This window comes from Haliaeetus leucocephalus, unplaced genomic scaffold (genome assembly GCF_000737465.1).
Source record: "Haliaeetus leucocephalus isolate CR32 unplaced genomic scaffold, Haliaeetus_leucocephalus-4.0 Scaffold587, whole genome shotgun sequence".
NCBI classification, from domain to species: domain Eukaryota; kingdom Metazoa; phylum Chordata; class Aves; order Accipitriformes; family Accipitridae; genus Haliaeetus; species Haliaeetus leucocephalus.
In genome coordinates, this window is record NW_010973023.1 from 1,471,510 (window position 1) to 1,495,499 (window position 23,990).

General features: G+C 43.1%; 1 protein-coding gene across 2 annotated transcripts in view; it reads left to right on the forward strand.

The window, feature by feature from the left end:
• The window catches only part of TRPM8 (transient receptor potential cation channel, subfamily M, member 8), a 42,186-nt gene that overhangs the window by 12,714 nt on the left and 5,482 nt on the right, over window positions 1–23,990 (forward strand). For both annotated transcript variants that reach the window (XM_010577897.1, XM_010577898.1), the window contains exons 8-21: window positions 2,086–2,283; window positions 4,694–4,796; window positions 5,825–5,943; window positions 6,258–6,548; window positions 8,833–8,928; window positions 9,779–9,908; window positions 12,466–12,611; window positions 13,364–13,476; window positions 13,940–14,156; window positions 17,766–17,857; window positions 18,895–19,036; window positions 20,468–20,639; window positions 20,880–21,057; window positions 23,632–23,822. In XM_010577897.1, coding sequence (XP_010576199.1) covers window positions 2,086–2,283; window positions 4,694–4,796; window positions 5,825–5,943; window positions 6,258–6,548; window positions 8,833–8,928; window positions 9,779–9,908; window positions 12,466–12,611; window positions 13,364–13,476; window positions 13,940–14,156; window positions 17,766–17,857; window positions 18,895–19,036; window positions 20,468–20,639; window positions 20,880–21,057; window positions 23,632–23,822 — 2,188 coding nt within the window. The remainder of the gene's footprint in view (window positions 1–2,085; window positions 2,284–4,693; window positions 4,797–5,824; window positions 5,944–6,257; window positions 6,549–8,832; window positions 8,929–9,778; window positions 9,909–12,465; window positions 12,612–13,363; window positions 13,477–13,939; window positions 14,157–17,765; window positions 17,858–18,894; window positions 19,037–20,467; window positions 20,640–20,879; window positions 21,058–23,631; window positions 23,823–23,990) is intronic.

Consider the following 23,990-nt stretch of genomic DNA (forward strand, 5'->3'; position numbering starts at 1 on the left):
TGTGCAACCAGGCTGTGTGGGAAGGGAACAGTAACAGTGAGGAGAGATGGTTCTGACTGAAGAGCTGATGTAGCCTGGGCTGAAGGACCTTGAGAAAGAGCTAGAAAAGGAGCTGGATTTTGCAAGAGGGTAGGATACAATGAAAAGAATGTGTCAGTGTTTGAGTCAGTAAAACTGAAGCAGGGTGGTATTCCTAATTATTTCTTTTGAAGAGGTGATCTTAGTACTACCTGTTCTGACCAGAGCTATGCTGTTAATATTAAGGCTAATCAAACTATTTTGCTTGTCAGGATGATAAACAACGTGAATTCAAAGCACAGCCTCTGTCACCACTTCATTGCTAACATTAATCAATTAGTCTGAACCGCTCTGAAATTTCAGATCATTATCCCAGCCTCCCTGTATGTTTCCTGTGTGTTTTTGTTCCATTCACATGATTAATTTTAGCTTTTCCCACGGGTAGATTGTGGGCAAATACAGATGCAGAGTTCAATGTGTTAATGAGAGGGCTTAAGTTGAAATGAAGCATCCATTCAGGTTCTAGAGCAAAGCTTTGCTGAAAAGGACGTGTTGAATACGCCCATCTCCTTTTAGCTCCAAACTGCCAACATTTAAGAGAGGATTTGGCCATCGCTGAAGAAGCTGTTTCTATATGCCATGCAGTGTAGTTAGTTGGGCAGCCTTGTGGTTACATGTATATTATGGAGAGATCTCAAACCCACTGTAAAGAAATGATACATAACACGGACTTACTAGCTATCTAATCAGAATGAATAAAAGCCTTGTTAAAACAAATGCATAATTCCTAGCAAGAGCTTCCTCTGAAAAGTAACTGGATGATAGTCCAATTAAGGGTTCAGGCCAGTCTCCTGGCTATTTATCAGTGTTACTAGTACACAGAGACATCTGTGTCTGCCTTCTTGCTCATTTGTAGGTGAAGCCCTTTTCTCAAGGAGTAAATTGAGTCTCTGATCAGTCCAAAGTGACACAGCAGGTTCCGTGCTGTGGATGTCTGTCCTTGCCATACCTTGGTCTTAGCAGTGTTGGCCAGGAAAGACTCCCTCTTTCTCAGCTTGTGACAGGTCAATGATGACAGGAATCAGCTTTAGCAGAGGAGAAGTAAAACTGTTTCAGGCTTCTGTTTTAAACTCCCTGTGATGTAAAACATGCACTTTAGCTGGACCCTTCTTAAGAAAACCACTTTGATCTAGTTGGTAAGAAAAAACATCTTGCATTTATCATGGACCCGCTATCCAATTAACAGGAGTAACGTCCTCACAGTTTTGATGACTCCAAGTTGATTTTTTTTTTGTTCTCATGAAACTGCATCTTCAGATAGCTAATAGATATTCTGTCTTTCCAGTGGTTGATGATAACTTGCACTGACTCCTTTTGTACGGTTTGCTGGCAGACAGCTTATATTCTCATGACAGTGTTCTAAATGGTAGTGATGCAAATGAAATAAATGTCTCCAGTTGTGGTCTTTGCAACAGGAGGTCTAATGGTCCTTCCATCATTATTTCACATCTTTTTTTTTTTTTTTTTTTTCCCCCTTGCCGATGAGCTGTGTACAACATTGCTGTTTGAGAAATCACATAAGCAGCTACTTGGAGACATTCAGTAACATTGGAGTTCAGTGTTCTCATGATGCTACAGAAGTGATCTCTATGTAAGACTGCTGCTTGTATCTCCAGCAAATAAAGCCAGAGCCCTTGTACTCAGCTGTGGTGTTACTTGAGCAATGCTGCACCATAAAACAGCAGTGACTGTAGCTAGGCAATGTTGTAATGTGTCCTGAATGCCATTTCCACTCAGCAATTTTCCTGATCTGCTAATCAGCTCTAAAATTTGGCAGATGATGATTTCTGTCCCTCAGTTTTTATGGGACTCTTCACAGCCCTCTGTTTTAAAGAGTTGTCATCTAAGGGTATCAGTGGGTAGTAATAAAAATACTGCTGTGGACCGTGGGTTTCTGTTTTTCTCGCCTAAGTCAAACCTACAAGCGCTAGGCTTTCTTACTGAATGGTAGGCTCTAATAACACAGTCATGCTTCAAGTGATCACCTCTTCCTCTCTGGCTCCCTAGTCTATCAATGTGGCCATCAAGAGTAAGATTCCCTGTGTTGTGGTGGAAGGCTCTGGCCGGATCGCTGATGTTATTGCTAGCTTGATGGAGGCAGAAGGCACTCTTGCTTCTTCATGTGTCAAGGAGAGCTTGCTCAGGTATCTGCCTCGCACCATTTCAAGGCTCTCAGAAGAGGAGACTGAAAGCTGGATCAAATGGGTAAGTGCATGCTACTGCAGGGAGCTAGCAAGGCTGAAAGTGGGAGAAGGGTAGAGGAAACAGAAGGTCAGGAGCGGCTAGTGACTTCCAAATCAGGGATCTTGCTATCTGGTGATACCTATAGGATGTGTGGGGCTCCTTGCCATGATGTATCCGGGGGGATTTAAAAAAGAAGAATTCCAAACTCTTGTAACTTAGAGGAATTGGAACAGGAGTGGGGGATTGCAGTCTTTTGGAAAGGCAGCACATGTCTAGGCACAAGAGAGCTAAGACCAAATGTTTTGCAACTGTCTGCTCCCTGGATGCTTGCAGTTCCTCTGGAGCACTGGCTGCTGGATGTGTCTCTTGGCTGATGTGCTGATTGGTGTTGCAATTCCTTTATGTGCTTTGTGAATGTGGAGAAATTGGATATTTACTGAATCAAGCCTCACACTGCTAAATCCTGCTGAATTGCTCAGAGACAAAGGGTTATCACTGTAGCGACCATGGACTTCCAAACTGCAGCAATTCTACTTCAGGATTCTCTTATTGTCTGTCTTCCTGCATCCCTTAAGATATTGGGCAGGACAGATTTCCCTTACAGACTAGGAGGGGGACATTTAGGACTAGAGGCTTACTCGGTCAGTATTTTGCCACAGCAGCATCCCTACACCATCTCCACTGGGACTCTGTTAGTGTGTGTACTGTGTACCTGGGATGCAGTTGAAGGTACAACACTGTACATAACACCAGCAAATTCTTCTTTTGGTTTTGTTTGCCTCTTTGACCAGAGGTAGAGCCTTCAGGATGTAGCCACCATTGTGATCCCATATGTAACTGTTTATTACAAGAGTGGTTTTTGGAGACTGGGAAAACTGGAGAAGTAAGGAGAGCATCTGCTATCTTAGAATCATAGAATCATTTAGGTTGGGTTGTTTGGGCCAGTCTTGGGAAACTGTTGTAACTCTTTGGTTACCTGACTTTGGGTGGACCTGTTTTTGGTATACGTCTGCTCTCCTTATTTGGGACAGAAAAAAATGTAGCTCCAGAAAAGTCTTACTGTTCTGTTATTTTTCAGAAGTCTTAGTTCCAAGAATGCTTCAGCTCAGTGAACAATCCATTAACTTGAGCTAATTGACTTTCTCAATTAACTGCCCAATACTTTATCCTGGATTCTGATTCTGTTTTGCTCTCTTGGTTAATTATTTCCTACCCACGCTCACAGTGGGGAGCAGGGAGTGGGGAGTGATTGCATACTCAAACTTCAGTCAAAATTCATAATGGGGGATGGAAAATGTTATATTGCTTCCTGTACGCTTAAGGCCTCTTCTCTCAGCTTTCCATGCCCTGCCCTTAACTTTTTTTTTTTTTTTTTTTTTTTAAAAAATTTTTTTTAAAATGAATGTACCATTGCAAGTTGTTTGCAGGCCCCAGGGAGGAATTCAGACACTCAAACTTTTGTGTGTATTTTCTATGATATAAACCAAGCAAAGCTTGTGAAGTTTAAGCAGCTATTGTTTCTGGCAAGGCCTGACTCAAATCTCTTGGTTGGAGCTTGGCAGAGTGAGTCCATGGATCAACCTGCAAGTTCCACTGGACAACCTGCTCCACTTGACCCTGTTTGAGCAGCGGGATCTCCAGACCTATCTTCCAACCTCAACAATTTTCTGCTTCTGTAATAAGAAGCTTACAGGAAAAAGGGCAGGAATAGGGCATGGTCTTTTGCAGAGGCAGTCCTGCAGAAACTGTGTCTGAACTTGCACTTTGAGCCTGGGGACTGTGACATCCAAACCTGAAGAGGAAGAACTGCCCTCTGAGCAGACCATGACCCTCTGGTTTCTAGAAGGAGCTCTGCACTGGGGAGTGTGGAGCTGCTGAAGGCAGTTTTCCCTGTTTGGTCACCTGACCACACTCCTCACAGCTTCTGCTGAGCTGCCTTGGAGTGTACCACCTCCTGCAGTCAAGAATGGCTAAGATTATTTGTTTTGTATGTGCTAGAATGAAAGTAACTTTATAAGGCTTGGTTATGTGAGAAATGGTCTCTGGTTTTGACAAAGCATAGGAAGGTAGAAACTGTTCTCTGATGAACTGCTAGACATTTATTGGAAGTTGCGCTGTCACAGTCTGTTTTTTCTTTCTGAGTAGTTTCTGATTACTGAGATTATATCTTTTTGGTTATGATATTCTGCATAGGGGAATTATAGTTGCTGTATGCTCAGAGGATAATTAATCTTGTACTTTGGTGGCTTTAAAATAAATCTCATTATCTACTTTGATCTGGACTTGATTAATTTTTAACTGTATGTGGAAGTAGGACTGATGAGAAGCAGTTTTGCTATGATGTGATGGGAAATTTCTTTTAAAGGTGCTCTAGGAGATCAACTACTAAACAGCCTAGATTGCTTTGAAATGGAACTTTTCCTTTTTGTAGATCAAAGAAGTCCTTGAGAACCCCCATTTACTGACAGTTATCAAAATAGAAGAAGCTGGAGATGAAATTGTGAGCAATGCTATTTCTTTTGCTCTGTACAAAGGCAAGTATTTGTTTTTCTGTTTTGGTGTTTTTTGGGGGTTTTTTTTGGTTGTTTGGTGGTTTTTGTTGGAGTTTTTGGGTTTGTTTGTTTGATTGTTTTTTTAATAGATGGGAAAAGATGGCTATTTATTTTCTAGAGCAGCCTTCCTTAGAGCAGTGCCATCTCTCTAGAGTTAAGCTCCTGCCACGGTGTGGAGCTTGTCTTCATCTCAAGTGGTATGGACAGGCTACAGCAGCATTATGGGATCTGTTAGTGTGGGTGAGATTGAAACCCAGTCCAGATAATTGAGAAGGTATTTAGCAGAGGTTTGTGGATGCTGGGATAGCATCTCTGAGTAGCAGCACACAAGTATGCAACACAACAGGGAGTCAGGAAGCCAAGCAAAGGATCTTTTCTGGTTATACTGCAGAAGTGGATTACTCTGCATCCTGCAATATAAAATCAAGTGTCTTTTGTTATATATGTGGATTGAAGAGGTTTGACTGGCAGCAGGGAGACAAGTATCCAGTTAATTAACAGTCAATGTGCAGGGCTGCTTCCTAACTCTTTCAAATCCCAGTGACTCGCTACTGTGAGTAACTCGGACCTGGGCTCTCTGCTACTGCAGCAGAGCAGAACTGGTACCCAGTGAAAGTTGTTGGGCTGACCTCATTTTCCTGTCTGTGCATAGAGAAAGCTTATGAACGTTACAGCTCGTCATGACACTTCTTGTGTAGGGCCCCATTGGGAATCCTGCAGAATTTGTTTTGTGTAGAGGATGCAGGACACTGAGGAGCCGGAAGGAATTGTGCTGATTTTGGTTGATGACATGCTCCTAGCATCTTGTTTGGTGCCTATTTTGGACCATAAACATGTCTCTAAGCCTCCAGCATCCTCTAAAACTCTATCAGGAATATGCACGTGAGTCTGGGGAAAGACACTTGATAGGGGTCTTGTCAGGTAGAGTGTGAAAAGCAGAGATGAATAACTATGCCAAGAAGCTCTTTTGTCTCTGGTCTTTTACCTAGAGGATTGTTCCTTCTCTGCAGCTTTCAGCACCAATGAACATGACAGAGATAACTGGAATGGGCAGCTGAAGCTGCTGCTGGAGTGGAACCAGCTGGACCTGGCCAGTGACGAGATCTTCACCAACGACCGAAACTGGGAGGTACAGACCACTTGTGTCTGAGTACAGTGACATGGGACAGGGGAGCAGTGGGAAGAGAGATGTTGTAACAGCAGCCACTAGCTCTGTACCCCAACCTCTGTGATGATCAGAAAGAGTGTCTAGTCCTCCTTGCACTGACATCACTAATTGCAAAGGTTATCTGCCTCTGCCAGGACTCTAGGCCATCCAACAAAGTTAACTGCATACAGAAAAAACTGATTCTGTTGAAAATGTGGCAGTTAGCCACATGTGTCAGGCCTTTAGGTAAGCTTTACATGTCTCATGTGCTCCCTAATATTTGCTTTTCTTCCTAGTCTGCTGACCTACAGGATGTCATGTTCACAGCCCTAGTGAAAGACAGGCCCAAATTTGTCCGTCTCTTCCTGGAAAATGGCTTGAATCTGAGGAAGTTCCTTACCACAGAGGTCCTCAGAGAGCTGTACACAAACAACTTCAGCAGCCTGGTGTTCAAGAACCTGCAGATTGCAAAAAACTCCTATAACGATGCACTCCTCACATTTGTGTGGAAGATGGTTGAAGACTTCCGAAGAGGTCTTAAAAGAGATGACAAAAATAGCAAGGATGAGATGGAGATACCTCTTTCGGTAAGGGTTGAACAGTTTGATTCCACTGTGTGTCCCCTGAAAGGAAAAAACAAAAGTTAAGTTTTGTTTCTGGTATAGCAGGATTTGCTTTAACAGCCTCAGCCTTGTTTTACGATTAACGTATTGCCCCATTTTACAAATGCATGTAACGGTCATTTAACTACAAGAAAAATGGGTGAGTTTGGGTGTGAGTTAAAATATTTTCTATTAGAGCAATCAATGCTCTAGTTATGCTTGTAATTTATACCAATATAAATTCAGAGTCTGGTACAGAGGTGCCAGCTGGGCATGAGGAATTTGGACTCTTACATTTTGGTACAGACTCTTGTATCTTAAACCTTGCTTGTTGCAAGGGTGTCAAGCATCTTCTGGACTTTATTTCACTGTCAGGTAGAAGCAGAAATAGTTATCACAGCACAGTAGGTCCAAACATCAGATCCAGATCTGAATTTCAAAACTGAAGCTTGGGCATCAGATAGGAAACCTCTGAAATCAGTTGTAGACTTCAGAGATGCAATGCAACACATGAGACATTTGGGGGAAGCTTGGTTTAAAAATTCTGGTTAGCTCTGAGAGTTTCCACCAAAGCTTGTGGTTCTTAAAAGTTTTGTTGCTCAGAAGACATTTTGTGATGGCTTTGCCATTGCCAGTGCTAATTGCTCTAATGCAAAGATGGTGGTATAGAAATTCCTCTTTGTTTAAGTTTTTGTAAAGTTCAGGGTCTTGCTTAAACACAAAAGGCATATTGGTATAAAGTCAGTATTCCTTTTAGAGGATGTTAATCTGTGTTCTCTAAACACAAAGTCAAGCTGTGAATGAGGCTATCTGAACTGCATGGGTTAAGGCAGAAAGCGACTGTGACCCAAATGTCCTTTCATGCCAACTTCAGGAAAAACAGGGAGGCTGATTCTTCCACATCAAATAGGAAAATACAAGGCTTTAATGTAATGTGATGGGTTGACCCTGGCTGGACGCCAGGTGCCCACCAAAGCCGTTCTATCACTCCCCCATCCTCAGCTGGACAGGGGAGAGAAAAATATAACAAAAAGCTTGCGGGCTGAGATAAGGACAGGAGAGATCATTCACTAATTACCGTCACGGGCAAAACAGACTCAGCTTAGGGAAAATTAGCTCAATTTATTACAAATCAACCAGAGTAAGGTAAATGAGAAATAAAACGAAATCTCAGAACACCTTCCCTCCACCCCTCCCTTCTTCCCAGGCACAACTTCACTCCCAGATTTCTCCACCAAGCCCCCCCAGCGGCACAAGGGGGACAGGGATGGGGTTTACGGTCATCACACGTTATTTTCTGCCGCTTCACCTCCTCAGGGGGAGGGCTCATCACACTATTCCCCTGCTCCAGCGTGGGGTCCCACCCACGGGAGACAGTCCTCCATGAACTTTCTCCAATGTGGGCCATTCCCACGGGCTGCAGTTCTTCACGAACTGCTCCAGCATGGGTCCTTTCCACGGTGTGCATTCCTTCAGGAGCACACTGCTCCAGCGTGGGTCCCCCATGGGGTCACAAGTCCTGCCAGAAAACCTGCTCCATGGGCTCCTCTCTCCACAGATCCGCAGGTCCTGCCAGGAGCCTGCTCCAGCGCAGGGTTCCCACGGGGTCACAGCCTCCTTCGGGAACCCACCTGCTCCGGCGTGGGGTCCTCCCCGGGCTGCAGGTGGATATCTGCCCCACCGTGGACCTCCCTGGACTGCAGGGGGACAGCCTGCCTCACCAGGGTCTTCACCACAGGCTGCAGGGGAATCTTCGCTCCGGCGCCTGGAGCATCTCCTCCCCCTCCTTCTGCACTGACCTTGGTGTCCGCAGGCTTGTTTCTCTTATATGTTCTCACTCCTCTCTCAGGTGGCTGTTTTCTCCCCGTCCCAACTTTTTTTTCCTTCTTAAAAATGTTATCACAGAGGCGTTACCACTATCGCTGATTGGCTCGGCCTTGGCCGGCGGCGGGTCCGTCTTAGAGCCAGCTGGTATGGGCTCGCTCTCTCTCGAACACAGGGGAAGCTTCCAGCAGCTTCTTACAGGAGCCACCCCTGTAACCCCCCCCGCTACCAAAACCTTGCCACATAAAACCAATACATGTAAATATAAAATATAACCTAACTTACAGTAGTGCATGACAAGTGCCAGGTAGCTGACAGAGAGGATCAGTGGGTTGGCTGTAAAAGAAAGAAAATATGAAAACAGGAGAGTGGCAGGCTAGGATTTATTCCAGTTGAAAACAGTTTGATGAGCTCAGGTCTGAGGAGTTGTTGCTCTTTCTTTCAGGATGAGTGTCCTATCACAAGGCACCCGTTGCAAACTCTGTTTATTTGGTCAGTTCTTCAGAACAAGAAAGAGTTGTCTAAAGTAATTTGGGAGCAAGTAAGTTGAATTCTCCTTTATTTCTCTCTGCAAACAGTACATTGGTGTTCCTTGTCTTTGTTTTGTGGGCCTTTGAAGGCTCTGGATCCATCTTCAAGCACAAAACCACAAGAGATAATTGCTAGGTGATTCAGTAAGTAGGTTTAATTACCCATTTTGTGTTCGGGTGTGGATTTCATACTTTCCTTTCCTAATGTCACGTGTGAGTCAGCCAGTCCAAACTAACATGTACCTGTAGTTGTATGTTCTCATCTATGTTCAAGCTTGGATGCTGAGTTCCCACCCATTCCGCAATATGGATGTGTTCTGATCCCAGGTATTTGATTGAAATCCATTTCTAATTTTAATTAGACAGTACATTTAGTGATGATTGTATCAAATACATAATTCACAGGCTGTAAATGTGAGGCTAATGCAAGCAAAGCTAATGGATGCTCCTGTTCATGTTGGTCTTCATGTCTGAAACTGAGTGCTTCTTCCTTGTGCGTATAGATTCCATTCGAATGGAATGGACTAACATAGTCTGGGCAGTTCTGGGTACACCCAACTGGTCCAGACTGGTGGACAGTGAAAATGGTAGTGTAGCTCATGGCAGAGCAGACCATCTTTGGTGAATCCTCAGCCAGAGATGCAAAGCTGATATATAACTATTAAACACAAGAACTTTTCAGACTGGTCACAAAGTTGTTATCAAACCAGTACACTGACAGTTACCATTTGTTTTGTGGAACTGGATTTTCATTTGCCAGTCCTGACTGGGAACTGAGCAGCTGCAAAAAAAGGGGGATAATTTTTAAAGGATGTATCACATTCCCTTCGCAGAGGGCATGACTTAACTATCTCTCCATAGACCAGAGGTTGCACTTTGGCAGCCCTTGGGGCCAGTAAGCTCCTGAAAAGCATGGCAAAGGTGAAGAATGATATAAATGCTGCTGGTGAGTCTGAGGAACTCGCTAATGAGTATGAGACAAGAGCGGTAGGTAAGTGCCTTCTTTAAGTCCTTTAGAAATTTAATGAGAGGGGTGAGAGATCAGTAAATTGTTTCCTTTCTTGGAATATTACTTGTTTTAATGGTCTCCAGGTCTAGTGTGCACCAATGATTGCATAGTGATGTTTTTATTTTGTGCAAAGCAAAACTGATAACCCTGGTGGTTTTGTTCAGCAAAATGCAAGGCAAGATAATTCATTCAATTTGCCTGAAATGCTGCCCAGAAATCCAGCCTGAATTTTAAAGAACAGAAATGACATCTCAAAAGGAAGTAGAAAGAAAGCTTTATTTAGAAAACTAGATATCCAACGTTAAATGCTTCCCTTTAATGTCAAAATGTGTTTTTACTGCTTAGAAATATCTTCCACACCATCTGTTCCCAGTAGAAACTGTGTCCCCTGTCTGAACAGCTTGCCTCCAAAAGAGGGTGTTGTAGGATTTTTGCGGGGTAGATAATTCCTTTTGTTGGGAAGAAAAGCTACCTAGCTCTAATGGCAAGGCTGAAAAAGAAGGGTGCCCAGAAATAGGAAGGAGAATATAGAGTAAGAGAAGATTTCTGCATGAGTGCTGGTAATATTCAGGTTGAGAAAAGCCACCCTTCAAATTTGCAGGAGTACTTTTGGGGAGTGAGAATAAATTGTAACTAAAAAGTGGATTGAATTCCCGAATTCTGAACTGCAAAATCATATACCTTCCTTATTCTAAGATGACAAGCAATACTGTCACTCATTAAGAATGCAGATCTAGCTTGGTTTTTTTTTCTTTTTTCTTTTGTATGACCTTCAGTTTCTTCATTTGCAGGGATTGTGAATGGTTCAGAATTGAGCTCTGCCTCTCATGGGCTGGAGTGACTAATAGTTTCTTGTTTAATGAGGGTAATGGGTGGCAGGAGAACAGGGGAATGTTGTTGTTTTTTTTTTTTTTTAGGACTTCCCTTTTCTGAAGCAGCAATGCTGATGTTTCCTCAGTGTCTAGTTATTCTGCAAATTATTCAGAGAAACATGCAAATGAAAGCCAGCACAGTTGGTAGATACCAGAGCAGGGATTAATTTGTAGCACCCACGACTTACAAACTCAAGCTTATCTGTGGTATGCTCTGTGGTGCAGGACCTTGGTTTCTAAACTTGGAGGGAGATACAACACAGTGGTGCCTCTGGGGCTTTATTATGGGTTATGGCCTTGTTCTCTTGCCTGGCGCAGAAAACAGTGGATCTCTAACTGCATTGCTGCCCAGCAATTTGATGTCACCACCAAGTCAGATTAAGTGACAGGTAAAGTGTAATAGCCCTGCAGATTGAATAGGAAACCATAGAAATGTTGCTGGAAAGGCCTTCTGGAGGCCTCTAGTCCGGTCTTCTCGTTGAGGTGGTGTTACCACCAGGACTAAATAAGTTCAGTCATGGCTTCTTCTAGCTAAATCTTAAAAATCTCCACAGATGGATATTATTTTATTGCTCCTAAAAGCAGATCATGTTTGTTCCTTTTCTGAGACTAATGGAGACTCGATTGACCTGTTGAACTTGAGCCTTATTTTATTTGTGTATATATCACCAAAGCTATTTCACTAGCTGCTAAGGAGTGGCACGAGGCCACACTGAAAATACCTTGCTTCTTACCAGAAAGTATCTCCTACTTCACAAGGTGAAGACAGCTTAAACAGGCTTTCTTAAAGGTTTCTACATCCTTCAGGCCTGACTATTTAGCAGGACACTGAGAAGTGAACATGTCCCATTGAAGTCTGTCTATCAAGATCTTTCTCCATGTTGCGGTGTATGTGGCAAGACCAGCCAAAAGTATTGCTGTATGCATGCATCCTCGCAATTACGGTAACAGCTGTTTGTGAAATGCCTGAGAAAATGCACTCTTGGAGAGAAGAGCTTCTAGTGAAGGCTGGTGTGTTTTATAAGAGGCTGGATCGCTCTTCAGGGCAGTTATGCTCTGTCACAGATACACCAACAGAACTGCCTTTGAGTGGGAAATGTCCAGAGCTGGAAAGAGAAATAATTTTTCACTCCATGTGCATTGTTAGTGGCAAAAATCTATAGGCAGAATAAGATGCTCATGGCTCTTCTAAAACAACTATGTTTGCAATGCAGTTCCCAGTGAAAAAGCATCAGATTCTGCCCTTGTTGTTCAACCCTACTCTTAATATATGACTACTGAGACTGACTATAAGTCATTAGATCAATGCTAAATGAATGACGATGAAACAAGCAGATATACTGAGTCATTTGAGTAGGAGAAGTTCATATTTTTTACTCAATTAGTGCAGAACTCAACTTAATGCTATCTCTGTGTGAACTGATTTAGTATTACAGTTTTCCATCCAGACATGAATTCTCTATGAAAGCTTAATACATGCAAGTGGGGTTGTAAAGCAATGCATGTGTTGTTTTACCATGCTGAAAATGTGTAAAGAGTTCTTGTGTCTGTATACTTTAATATTACAAATATTATACTTTGGAAGTCACTGAAGACAATTGCACCCAAGTTGGTGGGAGATTGAGTCTGAAGTTGGAGCTCAGTGTGGGGCTGCTTCTTTCCTCCAGAGCTGTTCACCGAGTGCTACAGCAATGATGAGGATCTAGCTGAGCAGCTGCTGACCTATTCCTGTGAAGCCTGGGGAGGGAGCAATTGTCTGGAACTAGCAGTGGAAGCTAGAGACCAGCAGTTCATTGCACAGCCAGGGGTGCAGGTAATGTCAGTGAAAAGGAGATGCACAGATTACTGTAACTCTTGAGATCTGGGTAGCTTAAAAAAAAGTGAATATACTTGCTGTGAAAATGCTATATCCGCGTAAACAGTCTGTGAAAGGGTAATGCTCAGACACTGTCCTCATGGAAGTGAGAGCCTCCAGGCAAGGTTTCCTAGCCCTGTGAACACTGAGCTTTGCAGGGCGGCAGCGTGGCCGTGTCCTGCAACGTGCTTACAGAACCAGTGTCTGCAGTGCTGTGAAATGCATCCCAGAGAGCACTGACTGTGGCTGGTGGGGTACAGGGTGTGTGGCTCCTCTTCTTGAAACAGGAACTGGCTGATTTGCCCAGAAATGTTAAGTCAGGAGGGGAAGACTTGATTTAGAGCTGTAAATCGTGATGAGCTGGATGATAAAAACTGCCAGAAGTGACTTCTCCCTTGGCACATCTCCTGTGTATGCACAGTATGGATGTACTGCCCAGCGTAAAGTGCCTTATAAATCAGGTCAACATGAGGCTGACGAGGACTTGAACTCCTTGTCATGTAGACTGGAGGATGGCTGGACTAAGGAACCAGCATGCTGTTACTGATGCAGAAAGCTTTCTGTATTGTTGAAACAGGAATCCCAGTTATTTTGATTGAAATCTCAAAGTTTTGGTTTTTTTTTTTACTACATCAGATGTCCTCTAATAGCATTCCTAGATTATTTTGTTGCTGTTAGAACAAATAAGGATATTTTCTTCTTCCCTGCAGAATTTCCTTTCCAAGCAGTGGTATGGAGAGATTTCAAGAGATACTAAGAACTGGAAGATTATACTGTGTCTGTTCTTTTTTCCTTTAATAGGCTGTGGTTTCATCTCATTCAGGTAATTAACTGGCTTCTCATTAGCAGAAGCAAAGCAAGTCAGTTAATCATAGGACAGTTCAGGCCAGAAGGGACCTCTGGAGATCATCCAGTCCAACGCCCTCTCAAAGGAGGGTCAGCTGGAGCAGGTTGCCCAGGACTGTGTCCAGTTGGGTTTTGAGTATCTCCAAGGGTGGAGACTCCCCAGCCACTCTGGGGAACCTGTTCCAGTGTTCAATCACTCAGAAATAAAGATATTTAATGGCTGAATGAGCTGACAGATCGTGTCCTCACTCTGATCCAGAGTTAAGATGTGCCAATTTACTTGCATGCCTGAAGTCAGTGGATGCAGAATGGCCTTACCTTTAAAGTAATGTCCTGTGCTAGACTTTGCACCTTTCTCATTTTCACTTTGATGAAGAACACAAATGTTTCCAGGCACAAAAGCTATGCTTTGAGACCTTTTTCCTCTTTTAATTCCTCAGGAAAAAGCCTGTGGAGAAGAGTAAGAAACTCTTCTTGTATTATGTGTCTTTCTTCACCTCCCCCTTTGTGGTCTTCTCCTGGAATGTCATCTTCTACATCGCTTTCCTGTTGCTCTTCGCCTACGTGTTGCTTATGGATTTCCAGAAGGAACCTACCATCCTGGAGATGATCCTTTACGTGCTGGTCTTCATTCTGCTTTGTGATGAAGTGAGACAAGTAGGCAGCGCTTGCAAACCAAAAATGTTTAGTGCTAGATTAAAAGCCTTGTGTTTTTTCCCCTCCTAGTAGCATAAGACAGTGCAGGCAGCTTCTAAGTTACAGGGGAACCACTTCTTGGGAGATATGTTCAGGCAACTCAAGGCACAATGAATATTTTTTTTTTTCCCTGATGTTTAATTCCTACTTGTGCCCCAATAGCATGCACCAAGAGGAATGTGTATTGACCTTGAGGCTCTGTGGATAAGCTGATGCTGATGGAGATATTTCTCAGGAATGCTTGGCTTGGTTTGCCAAAGCAGTTGAGAATAGGAGGTTAGATTTAACACATCTATCTGGGTGCATATCTCTAGATCAAGTGATTCCTGCCTCTCTTCTCCACATCCCCCCCCCCCCCTTTTTTTTTTTTTTTTGACCAATGAGCAACTTATTGTTATGTATTTCTGTTTATCTTTTAATCATAAATACAGGTTTTGCTAGTTTCATGTAGTCCCAAGGACCAGCTTTGGACTGCCTACGCTGCTTGTGCTGGTGTGGTGTGGTGTGGGAAGAGTGTGTGGGACTGCCTTTATAGCCAGCCACATAGTTGATATTCTTCTTACTTCCTATGTAAGGGCACGTATGAAATATGTTGGTTTTCAGGCAAGCTGATTTCTATCAGTGTTCAGAATGGTGGGAAGATGCTGGGGAAATTGGAAGAGAAATGGGTGTGTGGTTTCTGTGCAGTGCTGCTTTTTGATTGTCCTGTAAGGCATTAGTCTCTACATGGGTGTTTGTGGGTGATCTGCTGGATCAGACCACCCTGCAATAACATTTCTTACATGAGCTCAAATGACATGGCTGAGTGTTGATGTCACTATGCTTAACTTGCTGTGTGGTCTTTTTTCCTTTTTAATAGTCAAGGTGGTACCCTGTTTAAGGCAACTTTACTTGCTAAGGAAAATGGGGGAAAAGTAAAAGACTGTTGCAATGAGAACACTAATGGAGTGTTTGTTTCTGCTGATTTAGGTTCTGGTGTCTCTGGACCTGTCCTTGCACTTCCCGTGTGTACCCAGCAAAAGTCCTGGGGAAAGCCTTAGGGATAGAAACCTTTTTTCCTACCAATGTCGCTATTTCTTGCTACCCTGAGCAGGTAGAACAGCTTCAGATCCCAGTAATCCCATTGATAGCTGGTGGCCGGACTGTACCAATTTGATTGCGGGAGTGGAGGCAGCTAAAACAGAGACGTTATTGAAGATTTGGAGTTATCTTAAGCCAGTGTTCTGGCTTCAAACCTATTTTGCTAAAGAGCAGAACGCAGAGCAGTGTCCCAAACCTCTAAGCTTCTCAGGAAACTTTCTCTCTGGCTTCCTCCAAGATAGATTATGCATGCATTGGTCTAACTCTGCAGTCAAAATAGTATCTGTGTCCTTAATATTTAAAAAAAGAGGGATGTCTCAGATTTTGCTTTTGCATCAAAGGAAAAGTAAGAATAACGTTGCCTGAGGTCCCACTGTACCTGCTGCAGTCAGATAACTAGTTCTGGGGAGAAATCAGCCCTCTGATTAGAGAGTGGTGTGTCTGTGGCAGTGACAACTACTAGACATTGTTCCAAATTTAAAGGAGATTATTTCACTGTTCGGGAGAACGGAACTGTATCTGAACTGTAAGCCACTGGCTCTGCCTTGTTTTCACTTCTGATGGTCCTAGAGATTTTTAACTAGCCAGAGCTACTTTCTCATATCCTGTTTAGAGCTGTCATGGCAATAGTGAAATCGGAGATGCCTTTTTCCTGCTATCTTCTTAGCCACATGGATGTAGCCTACAGCCAGGTGAGTGGGTAGACTTGTGGGGTGTGCAGGAAAGCCCCATTTTCTCAAATGGGGAAGGAACCTGGACAGAATCTCCATGCACGTTAACTCTTAGCAGTGGGAATTGCTTGATATTTGAAGGACTTGACTGCACTGCAGTCTCAGTTGTTCTCACTTGTTTACAAGCATCTGCCTCTGTTTTCTCTCTGTTTCTGCTTTAGACGAAAACCTGTTTCCTTTCCTCCATCCACAGTTGTGCCCTTAATAGAAGAGGCATCAGGCTTAAACCTGCTGCATTTAATACAGCTGTAGTGCAGTGATATGCTATTGCTTTGTGAAAGACATTTGGATCATGTGTGTCTAGCCGTTCACATAAAACCCCGCTTCACTGTCATGTGTAGCAAGACAACTTATGTTTGATCTAGGGAGTTACTAGGCAGAGGCAGCCCTATGTCATAGGTGTCAGACATGCCATCCCCACTCAGTGCCCAACCTTTGGTACCTTAAACAGTAAGAAAGGTGTGTTTGGGTCCCAAGATGCTGAAATAGTGTCTGGTAATATTTTGAGCCTGACACCCTGGTAGCTGCCACAACTGTCCATCTTTAGCAATGAGTCCCATCATGTGAAGAAAATGCAACAGTTGTGCAACTGGAATAGCTAAGTGGTGGTCTCTACTTATAGCTGCTTCTGCATTTAGAAGAAAACTCCCCTCAATCTCTGTTTCCCATAAAAGTACTGAGAGCAGAATTGCCTTCCTTGGGTATGCCAGTTATAGAGAGATTCACTGATCAGTACTGTACTAAGCTTTAATTATTTCAAGAAAATTAAAAAAGAATTATGATCAGGGACTCAGTCTATTTCTTCAGTCCTGGCGGAGGTTTCTCCTGGCTAAGCTACTTGTCCTAATGAGTCACCTGTGAATTGGGTCCAGAAGTTGGTTCTTGCACAAACTTTGGATCAAGGGTGCAGTACCAGTCAGTCTGGGAATGGGCAGATTCTCACTAGACTTGCAATTCAGAAATAGAGCGCCAGGTAATTAAAAGAATAAATTAAGCCTACATCTTTGATCAAAAGCATGTGTGTGTAGCCAGGGACAGATTACTGAAAGGCTCTGTGAAGAAAGAGAAGCTGGAATAGTTCAACTGCCCTGAAACAGTGACCCTCCTGCCTCCCTGCAGTGTTTCATCTGCTCTTAGTGTGTCACACCAAGACTCCATTGACCCATTTGGCAGCAGTCTGCTGGAGCATAGCGTGATCTACCCTGAGGTCCCCTGGCAGCATGTGTATACACATGTGAGCACTAAGTCCATCAATCTCAGCTCTTGTCAGGACTGTTCCCTCCTCTCCCCATGCACAAGCACCAGTGTGGTTGGGTTATGTCCTCTGAGTGCAGTAACCCACACTGTGGTGCAGTGTTTGTGTTGCTGATGTGCTTGACTGGTCCTAGTGCAAGAGCATTAGGTTAGGACATCTGAGCTGCAGGAGAAGATGTATTAAGGAGCTCTAAACATAGAAAATCTTGACCTGTAGTCCTATTGGAAGTTACAGTAAAAACATGTTGTCAGTTATTTCTGGCATTGGTGGATATATTAAAAACCCTTTTTGGGGGGAAATTAAAAGCAATCTGAGCTCTGGTATACCCATTATGTGTGACAAAAAATTAATTGGGCAAGGAAACAATCCTTACTCTATTGCAGTGGGTGGAATATTTACCCATGAGGACATCCGGTGGGGAGAGAGAAGGGGAAGATGGATGAGCTCCCCATGTCACTGGTCAGTGCTCTGTGGTGGTTACTTTCTGCTCTTTTTCCTTCCCAGTGGTACATGAATGGCAGTAAGTATTTCTCAGATCTGTGGAATGTTATGGATACACTAGCAATCTTCTACTTCATAGCAGGGATTGTGTTCAGGTGAGTAGTATCTTTTCTTGTGGCCATGTTATGGCTTTGCTTCCTTTCTGGGTTTTGACTACAACCTGTAATGAGATTTTGGGAAATGATGTGTTCGTGAAACTCCCTGTTCTTTATGAAGGCCCCAAATACTGCCAAGTCTTGACTCTAAATCTGTAAAAGCAAATAAAGAAATAAAATATAGTGATTAGGGAATATCTGCATGCAATTATTTTCTCTTTTTTGTTTAATGGAAGTTGAGTCTATCCTTGGAGTCAGAAGCGGCTTTCCTAAACTCAGATCTTTCTGGGCCACCAGGACAGCCCTTCTTAATGCTTAGGTTTGGATGAGCATGTTTAGAAGATGATGATTGAAATAGGCTTAGGTTTCATGACAACGCCTTCAAGACTGGCTATATAGAGCATATCAAAGTTGCAGGGTAAGATGGTTAATATCTCAGAGAGTCAGAAGTTCTTTGGGATTTTCCCTGGCTCCTATTATTGACTATTTAATATGGTAATCTGGACTCTTTGAGCTTTAGTGTATTGTATTTAAGGGGACCGTAATTGTACCTACAATAGTCTAACCGAATGTCATTAGCTCACATAAGCTATTTTATGTGAATGGGTGAGTTAACAACCATGACAAAGAAATGATGGAAACACATTTTACAGTGTTACTGTTCAGTCAACTGTAACTTAGTTGTTGTTGCCTCAGTGCAGCAGAGCGGTCATTGCACTGTGATCTTTTTGGAGGGCTGTGGGACTAGCTAAAAGTACAAGATTTCTTTGCTGTTAATAGTTTTAGAGGCTAAGAGGAGACACAGCGATGATGTAGCTAAGATAGGAAGGGTGTAAACAAGGTGTGCATTGACCAGTTTTACCACCTGTCATCAGGTATGGATTGGTGGGAGAGGGTATGGGGCTCTGGATAGCTGTGCTCTGTTTCCCAGTTACTCACTTTCCACTCCCCATTTCAGTGTTTAACTGTATTTTCACCTGATTTCTGCATGCTTTACCCAATGCTTGTCTTCATTTTTTTTTTACTGTCTCCATCAGGCTTCACTCATCTGATGAAAGCTCTTGGTATGCTGGGAGAGTCATTTTCTGTTTGGACTACATAGTTTTTACTCTGAGGCTGATCCATATTTTCACAGTTAGCAGGAATCTAGGACCCAAAATTATTATGCTGCAGAGGATGGTAAGGTTCTGGCAGCTGTTCAAGGAAGTCTAAATAAATGATGTGACACCGTTTTTTTTTCTTCAAGAGTGAAAAATCACCACTGTTCTGATGATGGCAGCAAGTTCTCTCCTTCTCTTAAATCTGCTAAACAGGATTAATTAAGATTCAAATAGGACCTAATTAAGAGCAGGGCCTTTTTCTCTCCCTCTGCACAAGGAGAGAATAAAGATCAGGCTGAAGAACAGAAGAGGAAATTTGTTTCCTGGTAGATTTGTCTTACGTGTCCCATGTTTCAGTGGTATATTCCATCACTCTTGTTGCTCACATGAGCATTCACTAAACAAGACAGTGATGATAAATGGTACAGGAGGAGGATTTCTGTCTTCCACTGCATCCATCACACAAATAATTGGAGAAGCTGGTGATGAAGAGCCTCTTATGGAGTGGCCAGGCTAATTCCGTCCTTTGTAGCTGGAGGGCATGTTTGCTAGCAGACTGGGAAAGGTAACAGGAAGAAAGTGGCATTCCATAATACGGATGTGGCTTTACTTCAGGTGTGGGAATGAGGAGCATTGGAGAGCTGGAGTATGCCTGAATTTGTGCATGTCACCTGGAGCCGATCTTGTATATGGAATTTAAAAACCAGCTGTGTGGTGACAATGGGAGTAACAGTGTGGTCTGCAGCTTACCCAGAAAGCCTTTATTTTGCCATGTATCACTGCTGCAAAGCTGAAGTCTAGAGATTACCTAGTCCTAGAGTGCCTTATGATATGGAAGCAACAACACAGGATTGTTTCCTGTACAACTTTCTCTTGTTTAGCCTTCTTCAAAAGGGATAAGTTTTTGAGTAAGTGTAATAATAAAGATGCTTGCGCATCTGGAAGGGCACACATCAGTGGAGGTGGATCTGCAACAAATGGGAAAGCTCAACTGGGATACTGCCAGTCTTCAGTTATCTGTATATTATTAAGAGACAGAAATTCATGAAACTGCTAGCCAGAGTGTCTGGACTATAAATGCTGGTTTGAAGCCATCCAGGGTAGCATTTTCAGAACTGGTGGCTGCTTTCACCTGACACTTGGCTGGAGGGTTGCAAGCTACAGTTGTTGCATGAGTAGTCTTTATATGTGGATCTTGCTTTTGTGGGTGGACCCTGTCTGATGCCAGGGGGATATCCTACATTCTGAAACGTGCCTTGCTTTTCTGGTTGCGTAAACATTTTTGAAGTTCCCTGAGCGGGAATGGTTAATTATTTGCATGCGTGTGTTTGTGTTGGTGACTGTAAATTTAGGAAGCAGTGATGTGAAAACATGCATTAAAATGGTGCTGTGTAGCTTTTCTAATATTTGTTCTCCTCCCAAATATAAAATTGGGGAGAAAAAAGCCATGTGTGGCTTGTGACAGGCATGCGGTGTGTCACTGCTGCATTTGCTTGTTGTCCTTTTCTAGATGATAGATGTCTTCTTCTTCCTCTTCCTCTTTGCTGTGTGGATGGTGGCCTTTGGTGTGGCCAGGCAAGGCATCCTGAGGAAGAATGAGCACCGCTGGGAGTGGATATTTCGATCTGTCATCTATGAGCCGTACCTGGCTATGTTTGGCCAGTACCCCGATGATGTTGACGGTACCTGTTTTCTGTGGGAAGCTCTACTGGGCGGGTGGAAGGCTCTGTCCTTTCAGTGGTTGTCCAGTCCCGTGTTGAACCCTTTCCTCCAAGCAGCAGCAAGGCAAGGTTTTATGTCTGATGGGGAGGTGGGGAAGGAAGAGGCCACACATATTGGGGTCAATGGCAGTACCTGGGGCTGGACCCAACAGAAAGAGGGGGAGAAGGCTCACTGTTTGTTCTCCTCTCTCACCCTCTGAGGTACCACATATAACTTTGACCGCTGCACATTTTCTGGCAATGAGTCCAAGCCCTTGTGCGTGGAGCTGGATGCCAACAACCAACCCCGCTTCCCAGAGTGGATTACCATTCCCCTTGTCTGCATTTACATGCTCTCAACTAACATCCTCCTTGTGAACCTGCTCGTGGCTATGTTTGGGTATGTAATAAAGGAATGATCACTTGCTTGTGATCTCTGTATCAATATTGCTTGGAGAAAGGGAATGAAGTCCTGGAAAACGGCATGAAGCCAGGCCTTGGACTCTGCCTGTGTCCTTTGCTGGGAGTAGTCTGGATGGGGTTCCCAACTTGAAACAGACCTCTCAAGTGAAGGGTGTGGCATGGGAAGGTGAACAAAGGCAAGGTTATTCAGTGTTTCTCACAGCAGTCTAATCAAAACTGATACAATGTCCTGGGGATGGCTTGCTGCCTGTCCTTCTACTACTTCTCTAGGCATCCTTTGCACACTGGGCTTAGCACAAATGCCTGTGGTTCACACAGGGGGCGATAGCTGCTGGGTCAGTGCTTTACCAAGTGTGAGTTGCTGCACAACTGACTGTGCTAGACAGAATAAACAAGTTATTATTGCAGTCTTTCTGTGACGCTCAGGTTTTATTAACCAGAACTGCTGTGTGGTAATGATGGGTGTGTTACTGCTCTGGTGAACCTGCTATTTATTGTTCTGACTTATAGCACAGGCAATGGGCCACATCTCCTTGGGACATATAAAAGGACTTTGTCTTGAAAAATGCCATCACCTCTGTATTTTATATGGTAATTTTTCTGTGGGTCTACCAGTCAGGAGGCCTATTCTGACATCTTGTGAAGTATTACATCATGCAGATGGATGAGACACCAAAAATTTGGTGCTGGTAACTGCTGACTGTATCACATAGCTAGCACTGATTTGCCAAATAAAAATGGTTGCTGTTGTGCACATTATCAAATATATATTGACTGCATTGGGACCAGCAAGAGCAAACCATAACTGGCCCTCAGGGAAAAGTTTCCTCAGTTTCTTCCAGAAATCCTACTACTTTTCTGCTTTACACTCCCTTGCAGCCTAACAAAAATACTTAGAACACCTGGGCATCATTCTTGAGGTCCGTGATGTTTATTTTTGTGTGTTTGATGGTGCTTTGGCAGTGACAGACTAGGCGGGAATTTGCTTTGGCAACAAGAGTATTTACAGGAACTGCTAAGGACTCTTGGTTTGCCTCAAAAAGATCTCCCTTCCGAATGCCAATGCCAATGTTTACTGTCCTGAGATGAGATGTATTAGTGTGATGAGTTGAGAACGCCTCAGCTTTGGGACCTGCTCACCCCTCTGCCCTGAACCTTTCTTCCCATGCTGAGCTGGACTCCAAAGACAGTCAGTAATGTGATTTTTGACAAGGCAGCTAGGACCGGTGCAGCATATCTATTTATTGTACCTAGTTTTCCTAACCTGCACAGGACCTGGGGACAGAAGACAATGCTTGTACTCACTAGAAAGGGTGAAAGCAATTCACATTAATCAAGGAAAGTACAGCAGTAAGCCACTCTACCCTAGAAGCCTTTGATATTTGTTAGAACACTTATTTTAACAGCACCTAATGGTAAATGCTCTGGTTTATACAGTTATGCCAGTAAAAACCTAGCTTTTGCCAGTTCAGCTTATTTTGTGGAAGGACCCACATGAATTCTCTAATGACACTCTCAGAGCTTTGCATAGTTCATTTTAACAATAGACTGCACAATTTAAGGAGGAGTGCTGGATTGTACTGAAGTCAGGAAGCCCAGTGGGCAAACAGCAATCCCAGATGTTTTTTTTCTTGATGCAGTTGGAAATGTGTGAAATCTGTGATGACTCCTCCTATGACCAGTGTGTTCATAGTGCCTGTCAATCTTTAATAATGCTGATGTCTGTTAGACACCAGTCCAATCAGTGTCTCTATATGTTGTAATTACAATTATATATTAATTTTAACAACAGAGAATCCAACTATTTCTTTGCATCTGGTATGCATTAGCTGAAAAGTGTGAATATTACATTTTAGATACTTCTGATATTCAGGATTGTATTATCTTCTAAAACAATAGATAATTTCCACCAGGTGAAGGTTTTAGCTTATCTCATGTAAGGGTCCGTTAGGATCTCAACACAGATATTTTGGAAGCATCTGTCTGCCATTTAATGTCAGCAATGAAAGGTCAGGCAGTCTGGGAGCTGTTTGCCCTTGTGGTTGTTGCTTTGCTGGGTTCGTACAGTAGGTTTAATCCATGCCTGGAGTGTTCTTAATGCTTCCACTAAAAATCTCAGGAGCTTTTCATTTTTTGTAAATGTTCTATTTTTATTTTTTGGGTTTTTTTTGCGTAGAAAGAAGTTAGCTGATGAATTAATGAGACAGTATCTTGCAAAGAAGCATCCCGTTCCCATGTGTCTAGGCTGGAAGAAAATTGCCTAGAGCTAAGGTAGTGAAAGTATGTGGAGTATTTTCTCCCTGTTCCCCATTTTTCCAGTTTATTTGTAACTTCATGGTGGTTTTTTTTTCTACTGCCTTAGTTCTTCTCATTTTCAAATTTCTCTCTAAAAAGGACAAACTCAATAACCTCCTAATCATTAAAAAGTAACAGCTCCAGGATGACTTTACAAAAACGTGCCCTAGTATAATAAAAAGAAACACTGTGTTACTTGGCTCTGATGGAGTGAATAACTAATGCTGTATGTATTTTCTGTTTCTTTACCTGTTAGTTACACTGTTGGATCAGTACAAGAGAACAACGACCAGGTGTGGAAGTTCCAGCGTTACTTCTTGGTCCAAGAATATTGCAGTCGCTTGACTATCCCCTTCCCTTTCGTCATCTTTGCCTACATATACATGGTGATGAGGAAATGTTTCAAATGCTGCTGTAAGAAAGAAAGTAAAGAGCCATCTATTTGTTGTGAGTTGGATTATTCCTTGCTGCGTAAAAGTCAGCTCTGGTGCAGATGCATTGCAACTCTTCCATGGCATGGTGTGCTTAAACCAGGCAGCTAGTATTTTGGTGGGAAATTTTCATGGGCAATGTAGACCTTGGAGGAGGTGGTTGTGTAGTGGAAAAGAGGAGCAG